The sequence below is a fragment of the Scomber scombrus genome, chromosome 21 (genome assembly GCF_963691925.1).
Source record: "Scomber scombrus chromosome 21, fScoSco1.1, whole genome shotgun sequence".
NCBI classification, from domain to species: domain Eukaryota; kingdom Metazoa; phylum Chordata; class Actinopteri; order Scombriformes; family Scombridae; genus Scomber; species Scomber scombrus.
This window is the reverse complement of record NC_084990.1, coordinates 24,366,606-24,388,719: the sequence shown is the minus strand read 5'-3', so window position 1 is coordinate 24,388,719 and position 22,114 is coordinate 24,366,606. Positions and strand designations below refer to the sequence as shown.

At 43.2% G+C, this 22,114-nt stretch overlaps 2 protein-coding genes across 2 annotated transcripts; one reads left to right on the top strand and one right to left on the bottom strand.

Annotated features, from left to right (window-relative positions):
• Window positions 1–7,730: 7,730 nt before the first annotated feature.
• On the top strand, window positions 7,731–15,692 carry LOC134003164 (SUN domain-containing protein 1-like). The gene is made up of 9 exons (XM_062442291.1): window positions 7,731–7,763; window positions 8,426–8,574; window positions 10,641–10,809; window positions 11,120–11,407; window positions 11,997–12,081; window positions 12,407–12,522; window positions 13,060–13,227; window positions 14,374–14,466; window positions 15,579–15,692. Exons 1-9 carry the CDS (start codon window positions 7,731–7,733, stop codon window positions 15,690–15,692), a joined length of 1,215 nt encoding a protein of 404 aa, XP_062298275.1.
• Window positions 15,693–17,808: 2,116 nt separating this feature from the next.
• Window positions 17,809–21,377, bottom strand: LOC134003163 (scavenger receptor cysteine-rich type 1 protein M130-like; the record flags this gene model as incomplete). The annotated part of the gene is made up of 3 exons (XM_062442290.1): window positions 17,809–17,965; window positions 20,703–20,985; window positions 21,080–21,377. Coding segments are annotated over 3 exons (738 nt in total), but the record flags the coding sequence as incomplete, so codon positions are not given.
• Between the last annotated feature and the right edge of the window lie 737 nt (window positions 21,378–22,114).

The following is a 22,114-nucleotide window of genomic DNA, read 5'->3' as shown; positions in this document are numbered from 1 at the left end:
TTAGTTTCTGATGTTAAAAACTCTCATAAACTGGAGGTGAAAGTTGTAGAAATGCTGCAACTCAGGATTCTGTTCAGTAGCTGTGTGGTTGCTAAGGACTGTTCCGTGGTTGCTAAGGGCTGTGTTCCGTGGTTGCTAAGGGCTGTGTTCCGTGTTGCTAAGGTGCTGTGTTCCGTGGTTGCTAAGGTGTCTCCACTCTCATATCTCAGATGTGATTCAGCTCCAACATGTACGGATGTGATTTGAGAAGTTGAACATTTGGAGTAAAAGAAGGAGAAAAAAGAAGTGAAATCCTGCTGCTATAGTTAGTTTATGTAGAAGCTTCCTGAAGCCGACCAATCAGAGCAGAGTGGGCTCATCAGGAGGAGGAGGGGGTGCCTTAAAGAGACAGGAGCCTAAAACGGCCTGTCTCAGACAGAGGCTGAACTGAGCGGCTGCATAAAGGACCAGTAGAAGATAAATAATGAGTTTTTAACTGGAAATCATGCAAAGATATTCTTCCTCCTATTCCTCAGCTCCAGTTACTCGCTGTGGGGAGGAGCCGGAAACAGACGGGGATCATGTCCAGACGTAGCCTGCGGTTGGATGAAGGGCTGCTGGATCGGAGTCTGCCGCACTAGCAGCGCCTCCTTCAGTGTAGGAGGAGGCAGCTGGAGGAGCAGCAGGTGAGTCAGCTGATCAGTCAGCTGATTGTCAGGTTTTTTGACATCAGAAACTGAACTTCAGCTTCTCCTCATCTGTCTTTCTTCACCTCCCTCCTCCTCACTGTATACATTTTCATCTCCTTGTTTCCCTTCTCCTCCGTCTTCCCCCTACCTCTCCCTCCTCCATCACCTCCTGCAGGTCGTTGAAGTCTCGTTGTCCTCCTGCTCTCCTCCTCCTCCTGCTCAGAGTCTCTCCTCCTCGGTCAGACTCCTCGTAAAGGTGTGGGTCCTCCTCTCCTGAACAGCAGCCTCCACAGCGTCACCTCCGACGCCCTCCCTGCTCTCACCTCCCTGCTGGACACATCCTCCCGTGCAGGAGAACACGCTGGTCGACACATTCTGGGGTTATGACGAGATTTGATGTTTTTTGTTTTTTTTTTTAAAACTGTTTGAACCGACACTTAAACAGCTGATTCGGGTCACATGATCCTGGATCAGCTGACAGAAATGTTTCTTCTTCTTCTGGTGTTTCAGGTCTGGACCACGATGTTGATCCCAAAGGTCGGATCATACATAAAATTCTCTCGTCCTGTAACGACACTTGAAAGAATCATTTTTAAATGTTGGAGTATATAGGTCTGATTCACTAAGATAATACAGAGTAGGTAAACTGTGTGGTTAGTGTGTGTTTTGTGGTGATCTACTAAGAATAAGTGCACTAACAGGTGAAGACAGCAGGATTTAAAATGAGGGTTTTGTGTCTTAATGGAGAGTTTGGACGATCAGAATTGTGATCTGATGGAGTTAGAGGTTCTAGTTGGAAGAAGTTAACAAACATATTGAGTTACAGCAGAAACTCTGCATGGGAGAGTAATTAGTGACAAAGTCAATGCTGTTAGTAAAACCACAAATATTAACACTCAAAATATTATACCAGTGTGATGTCACTTCCTGTCGTCTACAGAAAGCACCGTCCTCGTCCGCGCCCGGGCTCCGTCCCAGCAGGCAGCACGCTCTCTGATTGTGCTCCGACAGCTCGAGTGTCAAAACAGCCGGTCCAGACGCCCAGCAGAGTTTACTGCAGAGACTGTGAGCCCGTCTCCTCCATCACCTCCCCCTCCTCCAAGTACACCTCCTGCTCCTCTAAATACACCTCCTGCTCCTTCTCGTAACGGCTCCGAAGGACGCTCCGAGCCTCGAGACCAAGGAAAACCTCCACCGTGTATTGCCGAGACCGGAGTCACAAGAGCCGGGACAAGGTGAGAGACGCACAGGGAGAGGGAGAGAGTTTTTTACTAGTTTCTGTCATTTAAGTGAAATCTAACAAACCTGCAGGAAATCTTAAAGTGTGTAATTATCTAAAACATAACATCAGATCATCAGATCATTAATAATATAACAACACTGCTTGGCTGCTTCCCTGATTACATAATGATGTGATGATGTAAACTCTAATATTCACTGTGATATCAGTAAAAAATCATCACAATTAGATAATTTCTCAGAATCATTCAGCTCTGATTCTATTTTATCTCATAAAATGTGATAGGATTTGGATAGAATATAATTAGAGCACATTCAGATGTTTAACAGACAGCAGAGAACTGTGCTGTGTGTCAGTTTGGTTCTTTAGGATGTTTTAAAACTTTACCTTTTAACCTCAACATGTTGAAATCACTCCTGAGCGGCTGCATAACGGACCAGTGGACGATAAATAACAAGTTTTTAACTGGAAATCAATGAAAAGATATTCCTCTTCTTCCTCCTCAGAATGTAAATGCAGAGCTGGAGATGTGCAGAATGAATCCTTCTTTAAACTTACTGTCTCTCTCTCTCTCTCTGTCTCTCTCTCATCTCCTCCTCCTCTCTCTCTCTCTCTCTCTCACTCTCTCTCTCTCTCTCTCTCTCTCTCCTCTCTCTCTCTCTCTCTCTCTCTCTCTCTCTCTCTCTGTGTCTGTCTGTGAGATTTTAAAGTCAAGCTGAAGTCTCACTCTGAGGTTTCTCTCTAGATCGATGCTGATTCACACACAGACCTCCTTCCTCTTTTCTTTCTTTCTGACTCGTGTGGTTTGACTCCTCCAGATGTGCTGCAGCTGTGGTTGTCTCCTCTGTGCTGTGTGTCAGGAGAGCTGCGGCCTGCTGCGGCTCCCTGCTGACACACAGCTGGCAGCAGGTGTGTCGGGGGGCTGAGCTCAAAGGTCAACACACACGCAGGTACCGACTGTGTGGTGGTGGTGAAGAGGGAGGGGGTGGAGGGGGGGGGGGGCTTTCCTCTCCAGAGTCACAAACCTGCAGCTCTGAAGTGACATCACAGTATTGAGGTGTTTATTATCTGCAGCATAAAGACCCACAGATGTTCTTTCAGAGAAACCACATGACCAGCCAATCAGAATCCTTCCTATAAACCGTACAGCAGCCTGACAGCCAATCAGAATCCTTCCTATAAACCGTACAGCAGCCTGACAGCCAATCAGAATCCTTCCTATAAACCGTACAGCAGCCTGACAGCCAATCAGAATCCTTCCTATAAACCAAACAGCAGCCTGACAGCCAATCAGAATCCTTCCTATAAACCAAACAGCAGCCTGACAGCCAATCAGAATCCTTCCTATAAACCAAACAGCAGCCTGACAGCCAATCAGAATCCTTCCTATAAACCAAACAGCAGCCTGACAGGCCAATCAGAATCCTTCCTATAAACCAAACAGCAGCCTGACAGCCAATCAGAATCCTTCTATAAACCAAACAGCAGCCTGACTTTTTAAACACACAAACTTCTCTGAAATGATTTGTGAATGAATCTCAGACCAAGTCTTTGAAGTGTTCGGGTCATTGAGGAGAAACTTTGAGCCTTCATGATGATGATGATGATGATGATGATGATGATGATGATGATGTATAGCATAAATATAAAGAATAAAAAGCTGTAGATCTTTTTCTTCATCACTCTTTTCTTCCTGTTCTCAGCTGACTAACACAACTCTTCCTCCACAGACCTGGTGTCCATCCTCCACTAACTTAATGAGTTTCCTCTCTAATAATAATAATAATAAATAATAATAATGATAATAATAATAATAATAATAATAATAATAATAATAATAATAATAATAATCTAAATAACTAATCTCTCCTCTGCAGCTCTGACCCTTAACTTTGATTGCTTTCTGGGTTTTTATTTATCACTCTTACTTCCTCACCTGCTGCATTTCCTTCCCAAACAAATGTGCTGCACCCTGTTTGTTTATTGCTTTGGTTGTTTCCCTGGTAAAAATGCAAATACCCCCCCCACCCCCCCCACCCCCACCCCCCCCTCTGTCGAGCTGTATCTGACTGCCTCTCCTCTCTGTTGCAGCTCGGTTCAGCCGCTGTGGAGACATGAAGGAGCGCCGGCCCAACGGATCTCTGTGTGAGTTTATTAAGTTTTTGTTTTTTAAAATGAAACTTGAAACTTTTCTTTATGCAGCAGCTTTATTACAGGTTCATGTTCAAAGTGTTTCTCAGCTGATAGAAAGACAGAAGTGACAACAGGAAGAAAATGACGATGGAACAAATTAAAAGACAAGTAATTAAACAAATAAGACAGTAAGAGAAAAGGTTTATTAAAAGTTGGGAGTTATAAAAAGGTTAAAATAAATTAAAAAGACAAAAGAAAAGTAAAATGAAAGCTCGTCAAAAATGAGAGATTTAAAGATAAAACGTATAAAATAGTGTTAAATAAAAATGTAAAACCGATGCAATAAAATAGACTATAAAACAATTAAATTCTTACTCAGAAGCACAAAGCTGAAGTTGCATCATCTCTACTTCTGTGCTGCTTTAAACTGACTCAACTTTTAATGCAGCAGAAAGAAACATTGAAGTTGGTTTCACTTCCATAAAGGAAGTTTTATTTAATGTGTCCGTGGGTTAAAAACACTGTGACGACTGTAAGGAGAAACTACGCTCAGAGACAAACACTGTCACCTCATCTTCATCTTCATCTTCATCCTCATCCTCCTCTGTGGCTTCCTGTGTGTCGCGGCTGATCTGGAGCTTCTGTGTTTACAGGTTAAAAATATAAAAGAAAAAACACTTTACAGCAATTTAAATATAGAAAGGAACATTTTTAAAGTGTCTTAACCCTCCTGTTGTCCTCGAGGGAGGGAGGGAGGAAGGAAGGAGGGAAGAAGGACAGGAAGGAGGGAGGGAGGACGGAAAGGAAGGAAGGAAGGAGGGAGGGAGGGAGGAAGGAAGGAAGGAAGGAAGGAGGGAGGGAGGGAGGAAGGAAAACAGGAAGGAAGGAGGGAGGGAAGGAGGACAGGAAGAAAGGGGGATGGGATGGAAAGAGGGAAGGAAGGAGGGAGGAAGAAAGGAAGGGAAGGAGGGAGGGAGGAAGGACAGAAGGGAAGGAGGGAGGGAGGAAGGACAGAAGGAGGGACGAAGGAAGGAAAAAAGGGGGATGGAAGAAGGAAAGAAGAACATTAACTCGTCCTTTAATCCATTTAAACACTTCATGTAGGTTTTTAGGATTTATTATTAATTGATTATCATCAGCAGGTTCTGACTAAAGAAGGATATTTAAGTGTCGCTCCACAGAAATTGAAGGGTCACGTTCAGTCTATGCTTTGGGCGGCAGGTAATCAGTCGTCTCCATGGTAACCAGAGATCCCTGCATTAGTTATTAGTCTGTTTGTTGTGTTTTTTTTAATGAATCGTAATCTGCACACACAGTTTATTATTATTATTCTTCATCGATTGATTTTATTGATTAAAACTTCCCCCGTCTGTCGGTCTCCATGGCAACGTCGGTAACATGACCCAATCATGGGTTAGGGTCATTCTTTGAGCAGCTTCATGAAATCAAAGGTATTAAATTGAATCAAGTGTTGCTTTTAAAAAGGTTTTAAAACTCTGCAGTCGATCCTTCAGTGACTTCCTGACTCATCTTAATTCATTACGTTCATACTAATATAACTAAAGGTGTTTAAGGTGACGTGTGTTTGCCTCCTGCAGCTGACTCTCAGAGCAGCGTCGGCTCTTTGGCTTCTGACCCGGAGCGCCGGACGCTCTGCAGGTCCAAAGCTGCGTCACCGTGTTTATAGATAAACTTCCTCTCTGAGTCTTCTTCTGCTTTTCTTCTTCTTCTTGAGATGCAGCATGTTTTTATTTGTGTGTCGGAGCTTCATGTTGGATTTTGGGCTTTTTCTGACTCTTCGTCTGCTGTTAATTATTCTCACAGCAGGCTCAGTGATAATAAGTGTTGGTAAGATTCAGTTCTGTGTGTGTGTGTGTGTGTGTGTGTGTGTGTCTGTGTGTGTGTGCAGGTAAGACAGCAGGGGAAGCGTTCAGGTGGCTCAGCAGACGATGGCGTCACATGACCACCAGCTTCCTCCTGACTCGGCAAGTTTCATTTAATTTGTTGAGGCTTAAATCTGAAAATCCTAAAAGTGTTTTTTTTTTTTTTTTAAAGTTGGAGGAAAATGGAAAGTTGCAGCTGAACATTCTTCATATTTAACAGAAAGTTTCTCTGAACTCAGGAATCATTATATCATCAGTGGTTTTATCTCCTGCAGGTTTCCTCTCAGACTCTTTCTGGCTCTCGTCCCTCTGCTGCTGCTCTTCAGTGAGTTTCTGCAACATTACAAACAATCATCTTTAATTACATTAACAAAGCATATTATTCTAGAGATGAAAGAATCTCTGCAAAACCTGAGTAATGACGGGATGATTATTGGATTTAATGTCTTATTTCAGTCTTGCACCCATGTTGTATTTTTGACCTGATATTTATTGATCAAGTATTAAGGGCCAAAACTAAGAGGAGAATACATATCTGAACTTTACCTTCGTGTCCTCCCGGGTCAAATGAAGCCCGTCTGTTTTGACTGTTCCTTCTTTCCTTCCTTCCGTCTGTCCTTCCTCCCTCCTTCTCTCTTTCCTCCCTTCCTTCTTTCCTTCCTCCATCCCCCTTTCTTCCTCCCTCCCTTCTTTCTTTCCTTCCCTCCTTTCCTTCCCTCCCTTCCATCCTTCCTTCCTCCCTCCCATCCTTCCCTCCTCCCTCCCTTCCATCCTTCCCTCCTCCCTCCCTTCCATCCTTCCTTCTTCCTCCCTTCCTTCCTTGACTAGAGGACAACAGGAGGGTTAACAGACTGTTCTAGCTGCTCTGTTATTAACCTTTAACTCACTTTATCATTAAATCCACATTATTGATTATTAATCAAACATTTCATAGTGTAAATATTTAGCTCCACCTTCAGGCCCTCTGCTCGTCTTATTATAGAAATGTTGGAAGTTTTATATCAGACGCTGTTTATGGTTCCACCCCCCCCCCCCCCCCCCCCCCCCCCGCCCTCAGGTCTGTGTTGGTTCGGTCCGGCTGCTCTACAGTCCGTCCTTCCAGCCGTCAACATCACCGAGTGGAGGACGGCGGTGTCTGAAGTCTCCGGCCTTTCCTCCGTCTATCTATCGACCCGATCAGCAGGAGGAGGAGGCGCAGCGGAGAAGGAGGCGCAGAGCTTCACGGAGCCGCTCCGACCGGCAGCAACACACACAGCTGAGGAGGAGGTACCAACACTGTTCTATCAGCTGTTCATAAGAAGTACGTCACACAGAGATTTAACCTTCCTGTCGTCCTCCCAGTCTGTTTTCACTGTTCCTTCCTTTCTTCCTTCCTTCCCTCCCTTCCTTCTTTCCTCCCCCTACCTACCTTCCTTCTTTCCTTCTTTCCTCCCTTCCTTCCTTCCTCCATCCCCCTTCCCGCCCTCCTTCTTCCCTCCCTTCCTCCCTCCGTCTCTTTCTTTCCTCTGTCCTTCTTTCCTTCTTTCCTTCCTTCCTTCCTTCCTCCATCCCCCTTCCCGCCCTCCTTCTTCCCTCCCTTCCTCCCTCCGTCTCTTTCTTTCCTCTGTCCTTCTTTCCTTCATTCCTCCCTTCCTTCCTTGACTCGAGGACAACAGGAGGGTTAAATAATAATAATATATAATGTCTTCTGTTAATTCAGTTCCTGCATCTAAACAGTCCACACCCCCAAAACTAAAGCACAACACACATTTATTACAATCCTTAAAAACATAGTGAAATAAATACAAATTAAAGCTGCAAGCAGCGATGAACGGGCCTTCGCTCTGCTACGCCACGGCCGTCAGGAGTAACACAGGATTTACAAAACTTTTCATTTCTGAGGTCTTAAAATGACACTGAGTGAATCTGAACCATAGACTGTATATAAGAAATGGACGTAACATCCGTGACGTCACCCATTGGTTTGTGGACTGCTGCTCGGAAGCCAATAGTTTCGGATCCGAGCAGCGCCATCTTGAAAATTTCAGGTGCATGCTGGGAAAAATAAAAACATGGATTCTACTTATATGGGCATCAGGAGGAGCATGAGGCGCCCTCCTGAACCTGTGAACCAATCAACCTGTCAATCACCACGTAGCCACGCCCTAATGCATACCCTGCTTTATCGTCACATATAAAATCAGGGAGGCCAAAATGTCCCAAATGAACATCATACTGCATTGAAGAAGGCTTTAAACTAGCGATTGAGACCATAAACACATTTTGAAAACGTTTACGGAGGTTAGAAATCAAGTGAGAAGTTGGTGAATTCTCCATTGACTTGTATAGAGACGGAAGTCCTTTTGACACCAAAACGGTCGCCCCCTGGTGGCCTTTTGATAGAATGCAGCTTTAACTTACTTCCGCATTGGCTTGAATGTTTTAGGCTTGCTTATTATTTATTATTATTGCATTTCAGTTTCGTTGTTTGTACAATAACAATAAACATATTCTACTGACAGGAAGCAGCGGCGGGTGACGACTCTGGTCGGCTCGCCCTGCTGGAGCGGAGTCTGACGGCGCTGTGGGAGCGCGTGGAGGCCGGAGGGCAGCGAGAGGAGCAGAGGCACCGAGAGATGCTGCAGCTCTACACAGACCTGCAGCAGCTCAGGTGTTTTATTACGATAAATAAGAGGGAATGTAAAATGATTTCTCCTCCCTTTGATTCTCTCTGCCTTTAGAGTGAATGTCTGTTTTGACTGTTCCTTCTTTCCTCCCTTTCTTCCTTCCTTCTGTCCTTCCTTCTTCCCTCCTACCTTCCTTCCTTCCTTTTTTCCTCCTTCCTTCCTTCTTTCCTCCTTCCTTCTGTCTGTCCTCCCTCCTTCTCTTTCTTTTCTTCCTTCTGTCCTTCCATCCTTCTGTCCTTCCTTCCTCTCTCCCTCTTTCTTTCCTCCCTCCCTCCTTCCTTCTTTCCTCTGTCCTTCTTTCCTTCCTTTTCCTTTCTCCCTCCTTTCTTCCCTTCTTTCTTTCCTCCCTCCTTTCCTTCCTTCCTTCCTCCCTCCTTTCCTTCCTCCCTCCCTTCTCCCTCCCTTCCTCAGCTTGCAGCAGCAGCGTGGGGACGTGGAGCCGTGGCTCAGCGGACTGATGGACCAGCAGATGTCTGACATCAGCAGCCGGCTGGATGAGGAGAGACGGCAGCGAGAACGGGTCAGAACCTGGAGATCAGAACCAGAACAGAATCTGTGTTTATAAAGAGCAACAATACAACTCATTTAGAATTTATTATTTTAGTTTTACTACTTTACTATTCTGTTAATTCTATGTCATTGTTTTCTTCTTCACAACCCAATTATGTCTGTGTGTGTGTGTGTGTGTGTGTGTGTGTGTGTGTGTGTGTGTGTGTGTGTGTGTGTGTGTGTGTGTGTGTGTGTGTGTGTGTGTGTGTGTGTGTGTGTGTGTGTGTGTGTGTGTGTGTGTGTGTGTGTGTGTGTGTGTGTGTGTGTGTGTGTGTGTGTGTGTGTGTGTGTGTGTCTGTGTCTGTGTCTGTGTCTGTGTCTGTGTCTGTGTCTGTGTCTGTGTCTGTGTCTGTGTCTGTGTCTGTGTCTGTCTGTCTGACTATCTGTGTGTGTGTGTGTGACTTTGTGTGTGTGTGTGTGACTTTGTGTGTGTGTGTGTGACTTTGTGTGTGTGTGACTCTCTGTGTGTGACTCTGTGTGTGACTCTGTGTGTGACTCTGTGTGTGTGTGTATGTGTGACTCTGTGTCTCTGTGTGTGTGTGTCTCTGTGTGTGTGTGTGTGTCTCTGTGTGTGTGTGTGTGTGTGTGTGTGTGTGTGTGTGTGTAGGACCGACAGCAGGACTCGATGCAGCATCAGAGCCAAACGTCTCGTCTGGATCAGCTGGAGCTGCAGCTGCAGACGCTCGCTGCCAACACAGAGGTGCACACACGCTTCTCATAATGTGTTTATATATTATATATGAGCAACAGTCACATGATGATGATGATGATGATGATGATGATGATGATGTACAGCAGGTCCACCGGAGACAGGAAGCTGAACTTTCACCTACAACACTTCCAGCTGCTGTCAGGTAACCTTCAGCATCTCCTCCTCTTCCTCTGTTTGATTTAAACTAAATGTGTCAAATTTAAAGGGTTAAAATGTGAAAATAAACGTATGAATAACTTCACACATCCTTTTTTGTGGACCCAACATCAAATTTCTGCTTTTAATCCATTTAGAGAGAATATATTAGAGGATTATGGCAAAAATGTCTAAGTGGTGTAACCATAGAAACCTTGTACCAAATAATTCAACTTGCTTAAAAACAGTAAATTGTCAATAAAACACCATATCAACTAGTTTGGCATGATCTTACATTATAACTTTATATTAAATAAAGGTAATGGAATACAATTGTTCTACATATTACATTTACTCTGGTTACCATGGAGATCAGGAACCATTTACATGTTTAAATGAAGTCATTATTAGTATAAGTCCACTTAAATACACTGTAGGTGATAAAATATGTAATATTTATCATTATTTTGTGGTTACACCATTTGACACATCACATTTTTTCTAAATAATTTAAGTGTATAATATTTATTCCAGATCTTCGTATATAAGACCTTTATGAATGAATCCCGGTTACACCGTTAGGACACTGACTGTTTACTGCAGCAGCCGAATGAATGAATGAGCTCAGCAGCAGTTTATGTGACTGTGTCTCAGTGTTGGTGTGGACCGTCCGTCCCATGATGCTTTGCTGGCAGAGGTTTCCCGGCTGGAGGCGGCGCTGCAGGACGTGAGGCGAGACGTCGACGGTTTGTCCGACTGCCGACGAACCGAAGGACTCGAAGGACTCGAAGGACTCGAAGGACTCGAAGGACTCGAGCAGACGGTGAGACAGAAACCTGCTGCTGGGTTTTAATTTAACTTTATATTTAAACTTCACAGCTTCATAAACACACGGAGAACAGAGCTGAGAGCAGTACTCTACATCATAATAATGATGATGATGATGATAATTATTATTATTATTAAAAATAGTAAAAACTCAAATTAAAAATAAATAATAAAAATACCTCTTCCTCTTCCTCCTCCTCTCTCTTCCTCCTCCTCCTCTTCCTCCTACTTTGTCCCCCCCTCCTCCTCCTCCTCCTCCTCCTCTGTCTCCTCCTCTCCTTCCTCCTCTTCCTCCTCCTCCTCAGGTCTCTGCTCAGGTCCAGGAGGCGTTTCAGCTGTTGGTCTATGGGAACCAGGAAGTGGGCGGAGCCTCCAGTGAGTCTCTCCTTCATTGGTTGTCTCAGCATTACGTCAGCGGTGTCGACCTGCAGGAGGCGCTGTCCTCGCTGGAGCTCCGCATCCTGCAGAACGTCAGCCTGCAGCTGCAGCAGCGAGGCAGCGAGGAGACGATCAGAGAGGCCGGCCTGCAGATCTCGGGGGCCACGGGGGCCAAGAGGGCCTCGGGGGCTTCAGGGGCCGCCGTCACACAGGAGGTGATTTTAAATGCTCCAAAAACCTGATTTAAAAAAAAATGTTGTGCAGTTGCAGTAACACTTTTAACACTTAACACTTGTTTGTGCAGTTGGGGAAATCGTGCAATCATGAGGGAAGCGTTTGGAATCTCCTTCCTTTAGTACTAAATATTAATCTTTATATAGTTATACTATGGTAAATGGACTGTACTTATATAGCGCCTTTCTAGTCTTTTCGACCACTCAAAGCGCTTTACACTACAACTCATTCACACACATTCATACACTGATGGCAGCAGCTACCACGCAGGGTGCCAACCTGCACATCAGAGGAAGTTAACCATTCACTCGCATTCATACACCGTTGGCACAGCAACGGGAGCAATTAGGGGTTAAGTGTCTTGCCCATCGACACATCGACATGTGGACTGGAGGAGCCGGGAATCAAACCGCCAATCTTCCAATTGGAAGTTTAGTACTAAATATTTAATCTTTATATAGTTCTACTATCTTTATAAACACTCTTTCCTGCTCCTGAAGGCTGAAGCTTCAGTGTGTGAATGTGAAAGTGTTTCAGTCCGTTCACCTTGTACTGAACGTGTCTCTGCAGGACGTCCAGCAGATGGTGAACAGCGCTCTGCGTCTGTTCTCTGAGGACCGAACCGGCCGGGCCGACTACGCGCTGGAGTCTGGAGGTCAGAGACTAACGCTGCCATTTCTCTCACGTCTCTGCACACGATTATTAAATTATCATCATTATTATTATGATGATGAATTCATAAATCAGTTAAACTAGATTTAAAAGCAGCATCAGGTTTGTTAAAATGTACATTTAGTATTTTTGTTGGTTTTATATCATTTGAAATGACATTTACACCATTTTTTACCAAAAGTAAGACTGAATGCTCCTGAAAATGTCAAATGGTGTAACCACAAAAGAATGATACATATTTTATCACCTACAGTATATTTAAGTGGACTTTGTTTTTATGGTTACACCACTGTGATGTCGTCCTGCAGGCGGCAGCGTCCTCAGCACTCGCTGCTCAGAGACGTACGAGACGAAGGCGGCTCTGCTCAGTCTGTTCGGGCTTCCGCTGTGGTACTTCTCTCAGTCTCCAAGAGCTGTGATCCAGGTAACTCACACACACACTCACACACACACACACTCACACTCACACACTCACACACTCACACACACTCACACACTCTCACACCTCCATTGTGAAATCTTTTGTATGATTATTCTGTTGTTTAGCTTTATTTAACCCTCCTGTTGTCTTTGAGTCAAGAAAGAGAAGGAGGGAGGGAGGAAAGGAAGGAAGGTAAGAAGGGAGGGAGGAAGGTAGGGGGGAGGAAAGAGAGAAGGAGGGAGGGAAGGGAAGGAGGGAGGGAAGGAAAGGTAAGAAGGAAAGGAAAGGTAAGAAGGAAAGGAGGGAGGAAGAAGGAAGGTAGGGGGAGGAAAGAAAGAGAGGAGGGAGGGAGGAAAGGAAGGAAGGTAAGAAGGAAAGGAGGGAGGAAGAAGGAAGGAAGGAGGGAGGGATGAAGGAAGGAAGAAAGGAAGGAAGGAAAGGAGGGAGGAAGGAAGGAAAGAGGGAATGAAAGGACAGAATTAAAGAAGGAACAGACGGGGTCTAAGCTCTAAGTCAGACGTCCCCTCGTGTCTCCTGCAGCCGGACGTCCATCCAGGGAACTGTTGGGCCTTCAGAGGCTCTACAGGCTTCCTGGTGATCCGGCTCTCCATGAGGATCCTTCCCAGCGCCTTCTCCCTGGAGCACATCCCCAAGAACCTGGCCCCCAGCAGGACGCTGCACAGCGCCCCCCGAGACTTCAGCGTTTACGTAAGAGAGAGAGAGACGCAGTTTGGATCTTTATATATTACTGTTAACTCTCACATACTGTTCTTATTCTGACCCGTCACAGAAGAATACAAAGAAACGCCAAAAACCAGTTAATTAACTTCTCTCACCTCAGAGTTAAAAACCCACTAACCCTAAAAATGTCTTAAATTTAGTTGTTTGATCTGGAATTATATTTTTTTCATTTTATATTATTTATCTTTATTTTCTGATTATTTTACAACTAATCAACTTTATTAAAGTAAAAACTAATCATCAGTGTGAATTATAATGAAACTAATCTTTAGTTAAAGTCCTTTATAAATGACTTCAATATGAGCTTCAACCCACTAGAACAGTATCATCCTGCTTTTATATTATTATATGACTCATATAAAGTCATATAAAAGGACCTTTTTATAAAGTGAGGACTTTATAAAAAGGTTATATGAGTACAACAATATTTTATACTTCTCAGGAAACATTGTTGAGTTACATTTGGCTTTAGTTATGGTTGTCCTGAACCCATAGAGGTGCAGGACACCTGGAATTCCAAACATCAAATAAGGTCTCAAAATGTGAAGATTCTTTGAACTTAGTGCCACCACCAATATTTGTCTTATGTTCCTTAGGCTTGAGGGTACCTGAACATGTGTTGTATACACGAATTCCTTATTTTTTCACTTTTTAAAACGATAAAATCTGAGAAATTCAATTTCCGTTTTTCTTTTTTCTAATGAGTTTTCTAGTTTTTAAATGTTGTTATACTGCATGAAGACATAATTGAGTTATATCAGCCTATAGCCATGGTTGTCCTGAATCTAAAGAGGTGCAGGACTTCACTTTGCAGAGAACAATGAGACCACAGTGAGTAAAAATGTGACGGAAGCAAAATACGACCAGAAACTGCTTGATTCAGAGGATTAATGAAGCTTTCAGAGAGCAGAGACTTTATTCTTCTCTATAAAAGACATTTTATTATGGTCCAATGTTAAACTGATCATATTAAATGTGATAAATAAATACTAAATACTTTTTGAAATATGTCAGTTATGTTTCCTTTTCTGTATATTCTGGCGTCACATTTCAGCCTGAGAGGAAAACGTGTTGTTAAAGCTGATGTGTGAAAGTGTGAACTGTGTTTTTTAGGGTCTGGATGATGAGAGGCAGGAGAAGGGGAAGCTGCTGGGCTCGTTCACCTACGACGAGGACGGAGAGGCTCTGCAGACTTACTCAGTCACTGTGAGTAGAGACAGCAGAGCTTCACAAACAGTTTCACTGTTGCTGGGTCAATTATCTAATCTGATCCAATCAATACTAACGTTGTTTGTTTGAAATACTTCCAACTGACTACAAGTGAAGCAGTAACACTAAACACCTTAATGTGCTTACTTTATTAGGACTACTTTTAGATTAATCAAACTCAAATCCTATCAGTCCTCCGGGTGAGTTGCGTCCTCAGTTAACACCAGGCGGGGAGTTCTGGTCCTCTGAAATGATGCCAACCAGGAAGTAACTTAAAACTGCATTCTATCAAAAGGCCACCAGGGGGAGACCGTTTTGGTGTCAAAAGGACTTCCGTCTCTATACAAGTCAATGGAGAATTCACCAACTTCTCACTTGATTTCTAACCTCAGTAAACGTTTTCAAAATGTGTTTATGGTCTCAATCGCTAGTTTAAAGCCTTCTTCAATGCAGTATGATGTTCATTTGGGACATTTTGGCCTCCCTGATTTTATATGTGACGATAAAGCAGGGTATGCATTAGGGCGTGGCTACGTGGTGATTGACAGGTTGATTGGTTCACAGGTTCAGGAGGGCGCCTCATGCTCCTCCTGATGCCCATATAAGTAGAATCCCTGTTTTTATTTTTCCCAGCATGCACCTGAAAGGTTAATACGACGTCTCCTTTCACTTCCGGGTCAAAGCCACAGCGGAAATTCTCGAGCATGCACTAACTCCAACAGGAAGTCGGGACATTTTTATTTAAAATTGAACATTTTTCATATGAATCATAACGACTCTCACAAAAAAGTCTCTTGGACCCACACGCTAACTCCAACAGGAAGTCGGACATTTTTATTTCAATTTGAGCGCTTATTGTTGCCATTTCCACGCCTCGTACTTTAACGAACTCCTCCTGCAGATTTAATCCGACCGACTTCACATTCACTCTGTGTTTCGCTCTTTCACGGCGGGGTGGGGGGGGGGCGAGGGCCCGTTCATCACTGATTGCAGCTTTAATTATTATTATTATTATTATTATTATTATTATTATTATTATCAGATCATATTCAAAGTGCACAGATACGCTGATGACACCATACTTTATCATTGTTGTCTTTCTTCGTCAGGAGGAGAACGAGCAAACCTTCCAGATCATCGAGGTGCAGGTTTTGTCCAACTGGGGCCACCCGGAGTACACGTGCATGTACCGCTTCAGAGTGCACGGCACGCCACACAGCTGATTTCACATTGTTGATGCAGAAAGAGAGCGGAGGCAGCTCAGACTCACAGTGACTCCCGGCTAACTGCGGCTAACTGCGGCTTCATGCCACAGATCAGAGTCTCTCTACGTGTCGTCATTTTCCTGTGGAAAAAAAGACGCACTGAACACTTTGATGTATAATTTCTTTGTTAATAGTTAATAATTTATATCAGTGTTTTTGTATTTGCTGTGTTTAATGTCCATGCTGCTGTTTTGTTTTTTAAAAATGTTTTATCCTATTTTTCTTTTATCAGTCGTCGTATCACAGTGCAGTGAGACAGTTTTGAGCAGACTGTTAATATTAAAGCTTTTTTTTTTTTTTTAATGCAAGAAATGCTCAGAGTGACATTATCTGATCCACAGCTTCACTTCTGTTGTGTGCAGCAGCAGCAGGGAGGCTTCTGCTCACAGCTGCAGAGATAATGAACCTTTGACACATCAGCACAGAAAAGTCGGAGATTAAATAAGAATATTTTGCACTGATGCTTTATTTATTTTTTGTTTTCAGGTCAATGAAGATGAATCTGTTTATATTATATTTGTGAAATGTGTTGAAGTTTTTACATTTGTTTGTTTATGTGATTTCAAGCTGTCATAATAAAGATGTGAAATGTTGAAAGTCTGAATCAGAGAGATTAATCTGCCAGCTTTAGTCTTTGAAAGAAGTTACATATAAAAACACAGACGTAAAATCTGGTTGAAAACTTGACGTCATATCGTTGATTTAATTCGGGAGCACGAGTCAGGATTTGAATGTCGGCCTCCTGCTTACAACCCAGAAGTTAATCTAAATTATAAATGATCAGTAAACTAGTTATTAACTATCACTTAATGCTTCTGCTTCTTTTGTAAACTGACTCATCAGAAAGACATACATCAAACATTTGATTCGACTTCATGCTTTTATTGAATTTTTAACTCAAAGAACAAAAGTATTAAAAAAACAAAGATTACATATCAGCTGTATGAAACTATTTTATGCTCAAACACACAGTATAAAAACGGCAGTGAAGGAAAAAAGTTAAAACTCTCAATTGATGGAAATCTTTAAGTAAAAAAAGTAACAGCTGTTCACACGAGTTAATAATGACAAAATAAACTATATACAGATAACTGAGTATTATGTGACAGTTTTGCAGACGTGTGAGGTTTGTTTTTCCTGAGTTGGCTGACCTGTGGAGTTTACTTATAAACAAAGAAAAAATATGTTTATAATCCACTTTAAACTCATTTATCTTTATCCTGGAATTCTAACAAATGAGTTGATGTGTTTCCCTCATAAACATTTGCAAAACAGTTTTTATCCCCAGTGTTTTAAAGTGAGACTAACTTCTGATAAACAGTCGTAAAACAAGTGTAAAAGTACCTCATGAAGAAAAGAGTCATAAAATCAGCTAAATGAACCAGCGATGCCTGTTATACATGTTTATGTCTATAAAGCTTGTTAACATGAACCACTATAAGCTATTGGTCATAGCAGACCAGGTGAAGCACTGGTAACTCATTAATCATGATGTGCAGAATCGTCCAATGTGACGTTAATCCCTGAAACACATGAGACTGTATTTAAGACATGGACGTAACATCCGTGACGTCACCCATTGTTTTGTGGACTGCTGCTCGGAGGCCAATAGTATCGGATCTGAGCAGCGCCATCTTGAACATTTCAGGTGCATGCTGGGAAAAATAAAAACATGGATTCTACTTATATGGGCATCAGGAGGAGCATGAGGCGCCCTCCTGAACCTGTGAACCAATCAACCTGTCAATCACCACGTAGCCACGCCCTAATGCATACCCTGCTTTATCGTCACATATAAAATCAGGGAGGCCAAAATGTCCCAAATGAACATCATACTGCATTGAAGAAGGCTTTAAACTAGCGATTGAGACCATAAACACATTTTGAAAACGTTTACTGAGGTTAGAAATCAAGTGAGAAGTTGGTGAATTCTCCATTGACTTGTATAGAGACGGAAGTCCTTTTGACACCAAAACGGTCGCCCCCTGGTGGCCTTTTGATAGAATGCAGTTTTAAGTTACTTCCTGGTTGGCCTCATTTCATTAAAGAGCTTTTGTGTTTGTCCTCAGAGGTCCTACTCTGCTCCCTGAGCTCCTTCCTCTTCAGCCGGCTCTCCTTCAGCTCTGGAAACACTGAGGTTATTACAATCCATCTCGATGTTCTCCTGTGGGTCTGACTTCTGCCCCCTGCTGGCCTGCAGAGACATGACAACACAGATCTGCATCATTCCTCTCTTCAGTTCAAGATAAACAGGCTGAGTGCTTCATTTCAATCAGTCCTCTAAACAAACATGTTCAGTACCTTCGGGATGAAATAGACGGCAGTGGTGAACATCAGCAGAATCACCAGCAGGACGACCAGTCTGATGATGAAATCTTTTGGATCTGATGAGACACATTCAGTCATCACATTAGATCACATGACATCATGAGTACAACAGCCAGTGTTGGGGTCATTACTCAAAAAAGTAATATATTATACATAACTCATTACTTTTCTTTAAAGTAATTCGTTAAGTTACTTAATTCCTCCCTGTGGAAAGTAATCACACTACTAGTTACATTACTTTTGTGTTACTCCTTAGCAATGCAGACGATGTTGGGTAAAAATATATCAGATAAAATAATATGAGTCCTGACCATCATAACACCATGTTGTACAAATAATTACTGCCTCAAAATAACATATAGAACCTGTTGTTCCTCAGAGTCAGCAGCAGACTGAAGATACTCTACACGTTTCAATACCAACATAAGTCCAAAGGTTTCCTGTCTGATGACGTTAACTATTATCGATACTTTACTGAGTTTGTTTCTGAAAGATGGAGACAAGCAACACACAAGCTTTGGCTGCTTGGTTGGTTCTGCACTGAGTCTGAGCATCACTGCAGGTCTATAAGTGTTTCTCTATTAGCTTTGTGTTAGCATCAGAGGTCAGGCAGTAGTACCGCTAGCGTGCATGAAACACTATATGTCACCAAGCTTTTACTGCCAAACAGAGCTGCAACAAGTAGTCAAATAATCAGTTAGTTAGTTACATTGTAATGCGTTACAACAGCTCCCATCAAACAGGAACTTTAATGAAGTTAAATCTCCTAAAATCAGTGAAGTCTGAAGCAGCTTGTTGATTCAGCTCTTAGAGAATAAGTTCATCTGATCCTCTCTGTATGCTGATGATGTTCAACAAAAACCACTAATGTGTTCACAGCTGCTTTGAAAGAATGAATGAAAGTCTGCTGATTCTCTCCTTAAAGCTCCTGTCTGGTTAAAATGATTCAACTGATTGTTAACAGTCAACATCTTTACATGCAGTTAAATCAGATGTGATCCTGGTGAAGCTCTGAGTTCATCATGTAAAGCCCTGTTTATTATCATTATAGTGCTTATCTGGCTTCACTTTTACTTAGGGGTGTCCCGATCCGATATTGATATCGGATATCAGTCCGATATCATCCAAAAAACAAGTATGGGATTTTATCGGACTGGATCCAAAATCTCCGATATTAGCACTCTAATACAAGCAGACCATTCCAGTAATCCGCTCCAGCTCTTCTATCCAGCAGCACCCGGATCCATCATGCAGAACCCGTGTGATCACAACAACAGCGTGAGCGTGAGCTAACTGTTCTGCTGCTAACTAAGTAGCAATAAGCACGAAGAAGACGAAGAAGAAGAAGTAGCAAGAAGTAGGAGTGATGTCGGCTGTGTGGCAGTATTTTTCGTTAAAGTCAGAAAAAGACGTTGCAGCTGAGTGCAAAACTAATGTAATGTTTCCCGTGGTGGCACAGATCAGGGGAAGTTTAATACGCAAGACCACAGAGGCGAAGAAACAAACCGCCGGTTCCCTCAAACAACCAACGCTGTCCGAAACATTTGCAAAGCGTGACAAACTCCCACGGGACGGCAAAAAGGAATTAGCAATAACAGAAAAGATAGGCCAGTTTATTGTGCTTGATGACCAGCCCTTGTCTGTGGTGAGTAATGTCGGGTTTAAACGCTTAATTGAGCACCTCGAGCCTCGCTACATTATGCCTAGCCGCCACTACATTGTTGACAAAACAATACCCCTGTTTGAGTAATATCACTTGATCAAGCCTTTTCTAACATCCCACGCTACAAAATAAGTAATAAAAGTATGTATGATTCATGCTGATATTGGTATCGGATCAATATCGGTATCGGCCAATACCCAAGGCTGCAATATCGGTATCGTATTGGAAGTGAAAAAGTTGTATCAGGACACCCCTACTTTTACTTTCCACTACAACACAGTTGTGATGGTTGAATAGTGTTAAAGAAGCCGGGAAGGAAACAGTTTACAGCTCCTTCATCAGATTGTGACTCAGCTCTCTGTAGGTCGCTGGGTCGCTCCTGCTGCCTCATGACTTTTTATCAAATATGGAAACAAAGTCAGTGTGACGTCTCAGTTGGACTGAGCTTCACACTCTGCTTCAGCTTACCTGTGACAGTGAGAGAGAGCAGACGGCTCTCAGAGGAGAAGTTATGAGAAAAAACATAGACGCCATAAACACAGCTGTAGTTTCCTTGGTGGGCGGGGTTTGCAGCAGGAAACAGGAAGTCAGCAGAGTGATTGACAGCTGGCTGGGTGTAGTTGTATGTTGTGTTGGAGGAGGTGAAGGTGAGCTGGAAGGAGCCTCCTGGGTACTGAGGCTGGACGGAGCAGCTGATGGTGAAGCGTGAGCCCTGGAGAACCTGAAACCCCTGCTGCTGGGCCCCGGAGACCCCGTCCATGGTAGGAGACACAGAGATGATTGGCTGAAGCAGCAGGTCTGTAAATACAGAGAGATGATTGGCTGAATCAGCTTTTTATGGGGGTTTGAATCAATGAGCCTCCAGGAACAAGCTAACTTCTCTACCCTTTAGGATGCTGTCGTCTTGGATAAGTTTACAGTTCAGTCCAATGGAAACCACCAACTATCACTGTGACAGAGGAAGGAAAGAGATGGACTTACCTGAGCAGATGAGCTCCACGATGGAGGAAGAGGAATCTGATGATGCACACTCCCTCAGTGCATATCCAGACTGAACACACTTGGAGCTGATCCACCATAAAGATCTATCTAAGGAATTATTTATGCTTCTTGTTGAAACAGCAGAGCCACAGTCCAGATCTGAGCAGGCTACTGCTGCTTCCTTCAGGGTCCAGTCAGAGTCATCCACTGGTCTCCACTCTCCATGTTTCAGCTCCAGTGTACCTGCACAGCGACTGGCTCCTTCCACCAACCTGAACTCTGAACAGAAACAAGAGAGTCAACAGTAAAATAATAAAGTGAGTTTCATTAGAACAGAAATGAAGACAAATCAAAGCTGCAGCTCCTCTTCTACCTGAGCAGGTGAGTCCAACAGCTTTACCAGGTGAGCAGGTTCTTCTAGTTGAGTTTGATCTTCTACAGTCCAGGAGAGCAGACTCATTGCCTCCACACTGGAACTCTTTGGTCCACATTGGAGCCTCCACTTCTCCATAGAGTGCCCCCTGGAGGACTGAAGGAGACCCACAGCCAAGCTCCCTACAGACCACCTCTGCATCCTGCTGGTCAAAGTCAGCTTCACACACTGAGGACCACGACTGCTCAGACTTCACCTCCAGTCTGCCTGAACACAGACTAGTCCCATTCACCAGCCTGACAGAGTCTGGAGAGAGAGAGGACCATCATTAGTTTTGGGAATATTTAACTGCAACATTCATACCAATAAAGATTATTAATTAAGACACTAACCCAATGTGAGCCACCTGCAAGAAGATAATGATTGTTTGAAAGCCAAAGTGGACTCTGTGTTGAACTGCTCATGCTGCAGCAATATCAGAGTTTTTGGAGCATCAGAATAAAACAAATTAAATAAAAAACAGGCCAGCGAGAGATGGAGTTAGTGGACATGGTGCTGGTGGAAACAGTACACCTCAGAGGTAGACAGGACATGTTGAAGGCTACAGTCTCAAAGCACTGATAGTGAGAGTCCTCTACACTCGATACAAGTATCAAGACATCTTGTACCTTTCATAGCTTCCTCCATCAACACCTGAAGTGACAACCTGGTTTAAGGTGTATTTTCTTATGCAATAGACTAATATGCAGTACTTCCCAGCAACAAGACGACTTGATATTTAACTGCAACAATCCAAAATTTAGGCGAAGCTCAACATCTTTAAAAACTTTGATTCTGACATCAGTGGATCAGTGAGGTTCTAACATGTATCACTGTTTGATGGTGATGGACTCTTTGCTTACCTAAGCTGCTGTTGGCACAGATGTTTATGACGAGGTCATTCACAATGCGCTGGAGTCCATTGAAGTCCCTGACCATGTACACATGTTTAGGATTTACGGTGATTTGCAGCAGCTGTAACGAGTGTACATCGCC

What these genes read in the sequence shown, in the direction of transcription:
- LOC134003164 (XM_062442291.1), top strand. Translation starts at nt 7,731, where the DNA reads ATGAACGGGCCTTCGCTCTGCTACGCCACGGCC. An exon ending in TCGAAGGACTCGAGCAGACG is followed by an intron (nt 10,810 to 11,119) that starts GTGAGACAGAAA and finishes CCTCCTCCTCAG; the next exon opens with GTCTCTGCTCAGGTCCAGGA. An exon ending in GGGCCGCCGTCACACAGGAG is followed by an intron (nt 11,408 to 11,996) that starts GTGATTTTAAAT and finishes GTGTCTCTGCAG; the next exon opens with GACGTCCAGCAGATGGTGAA.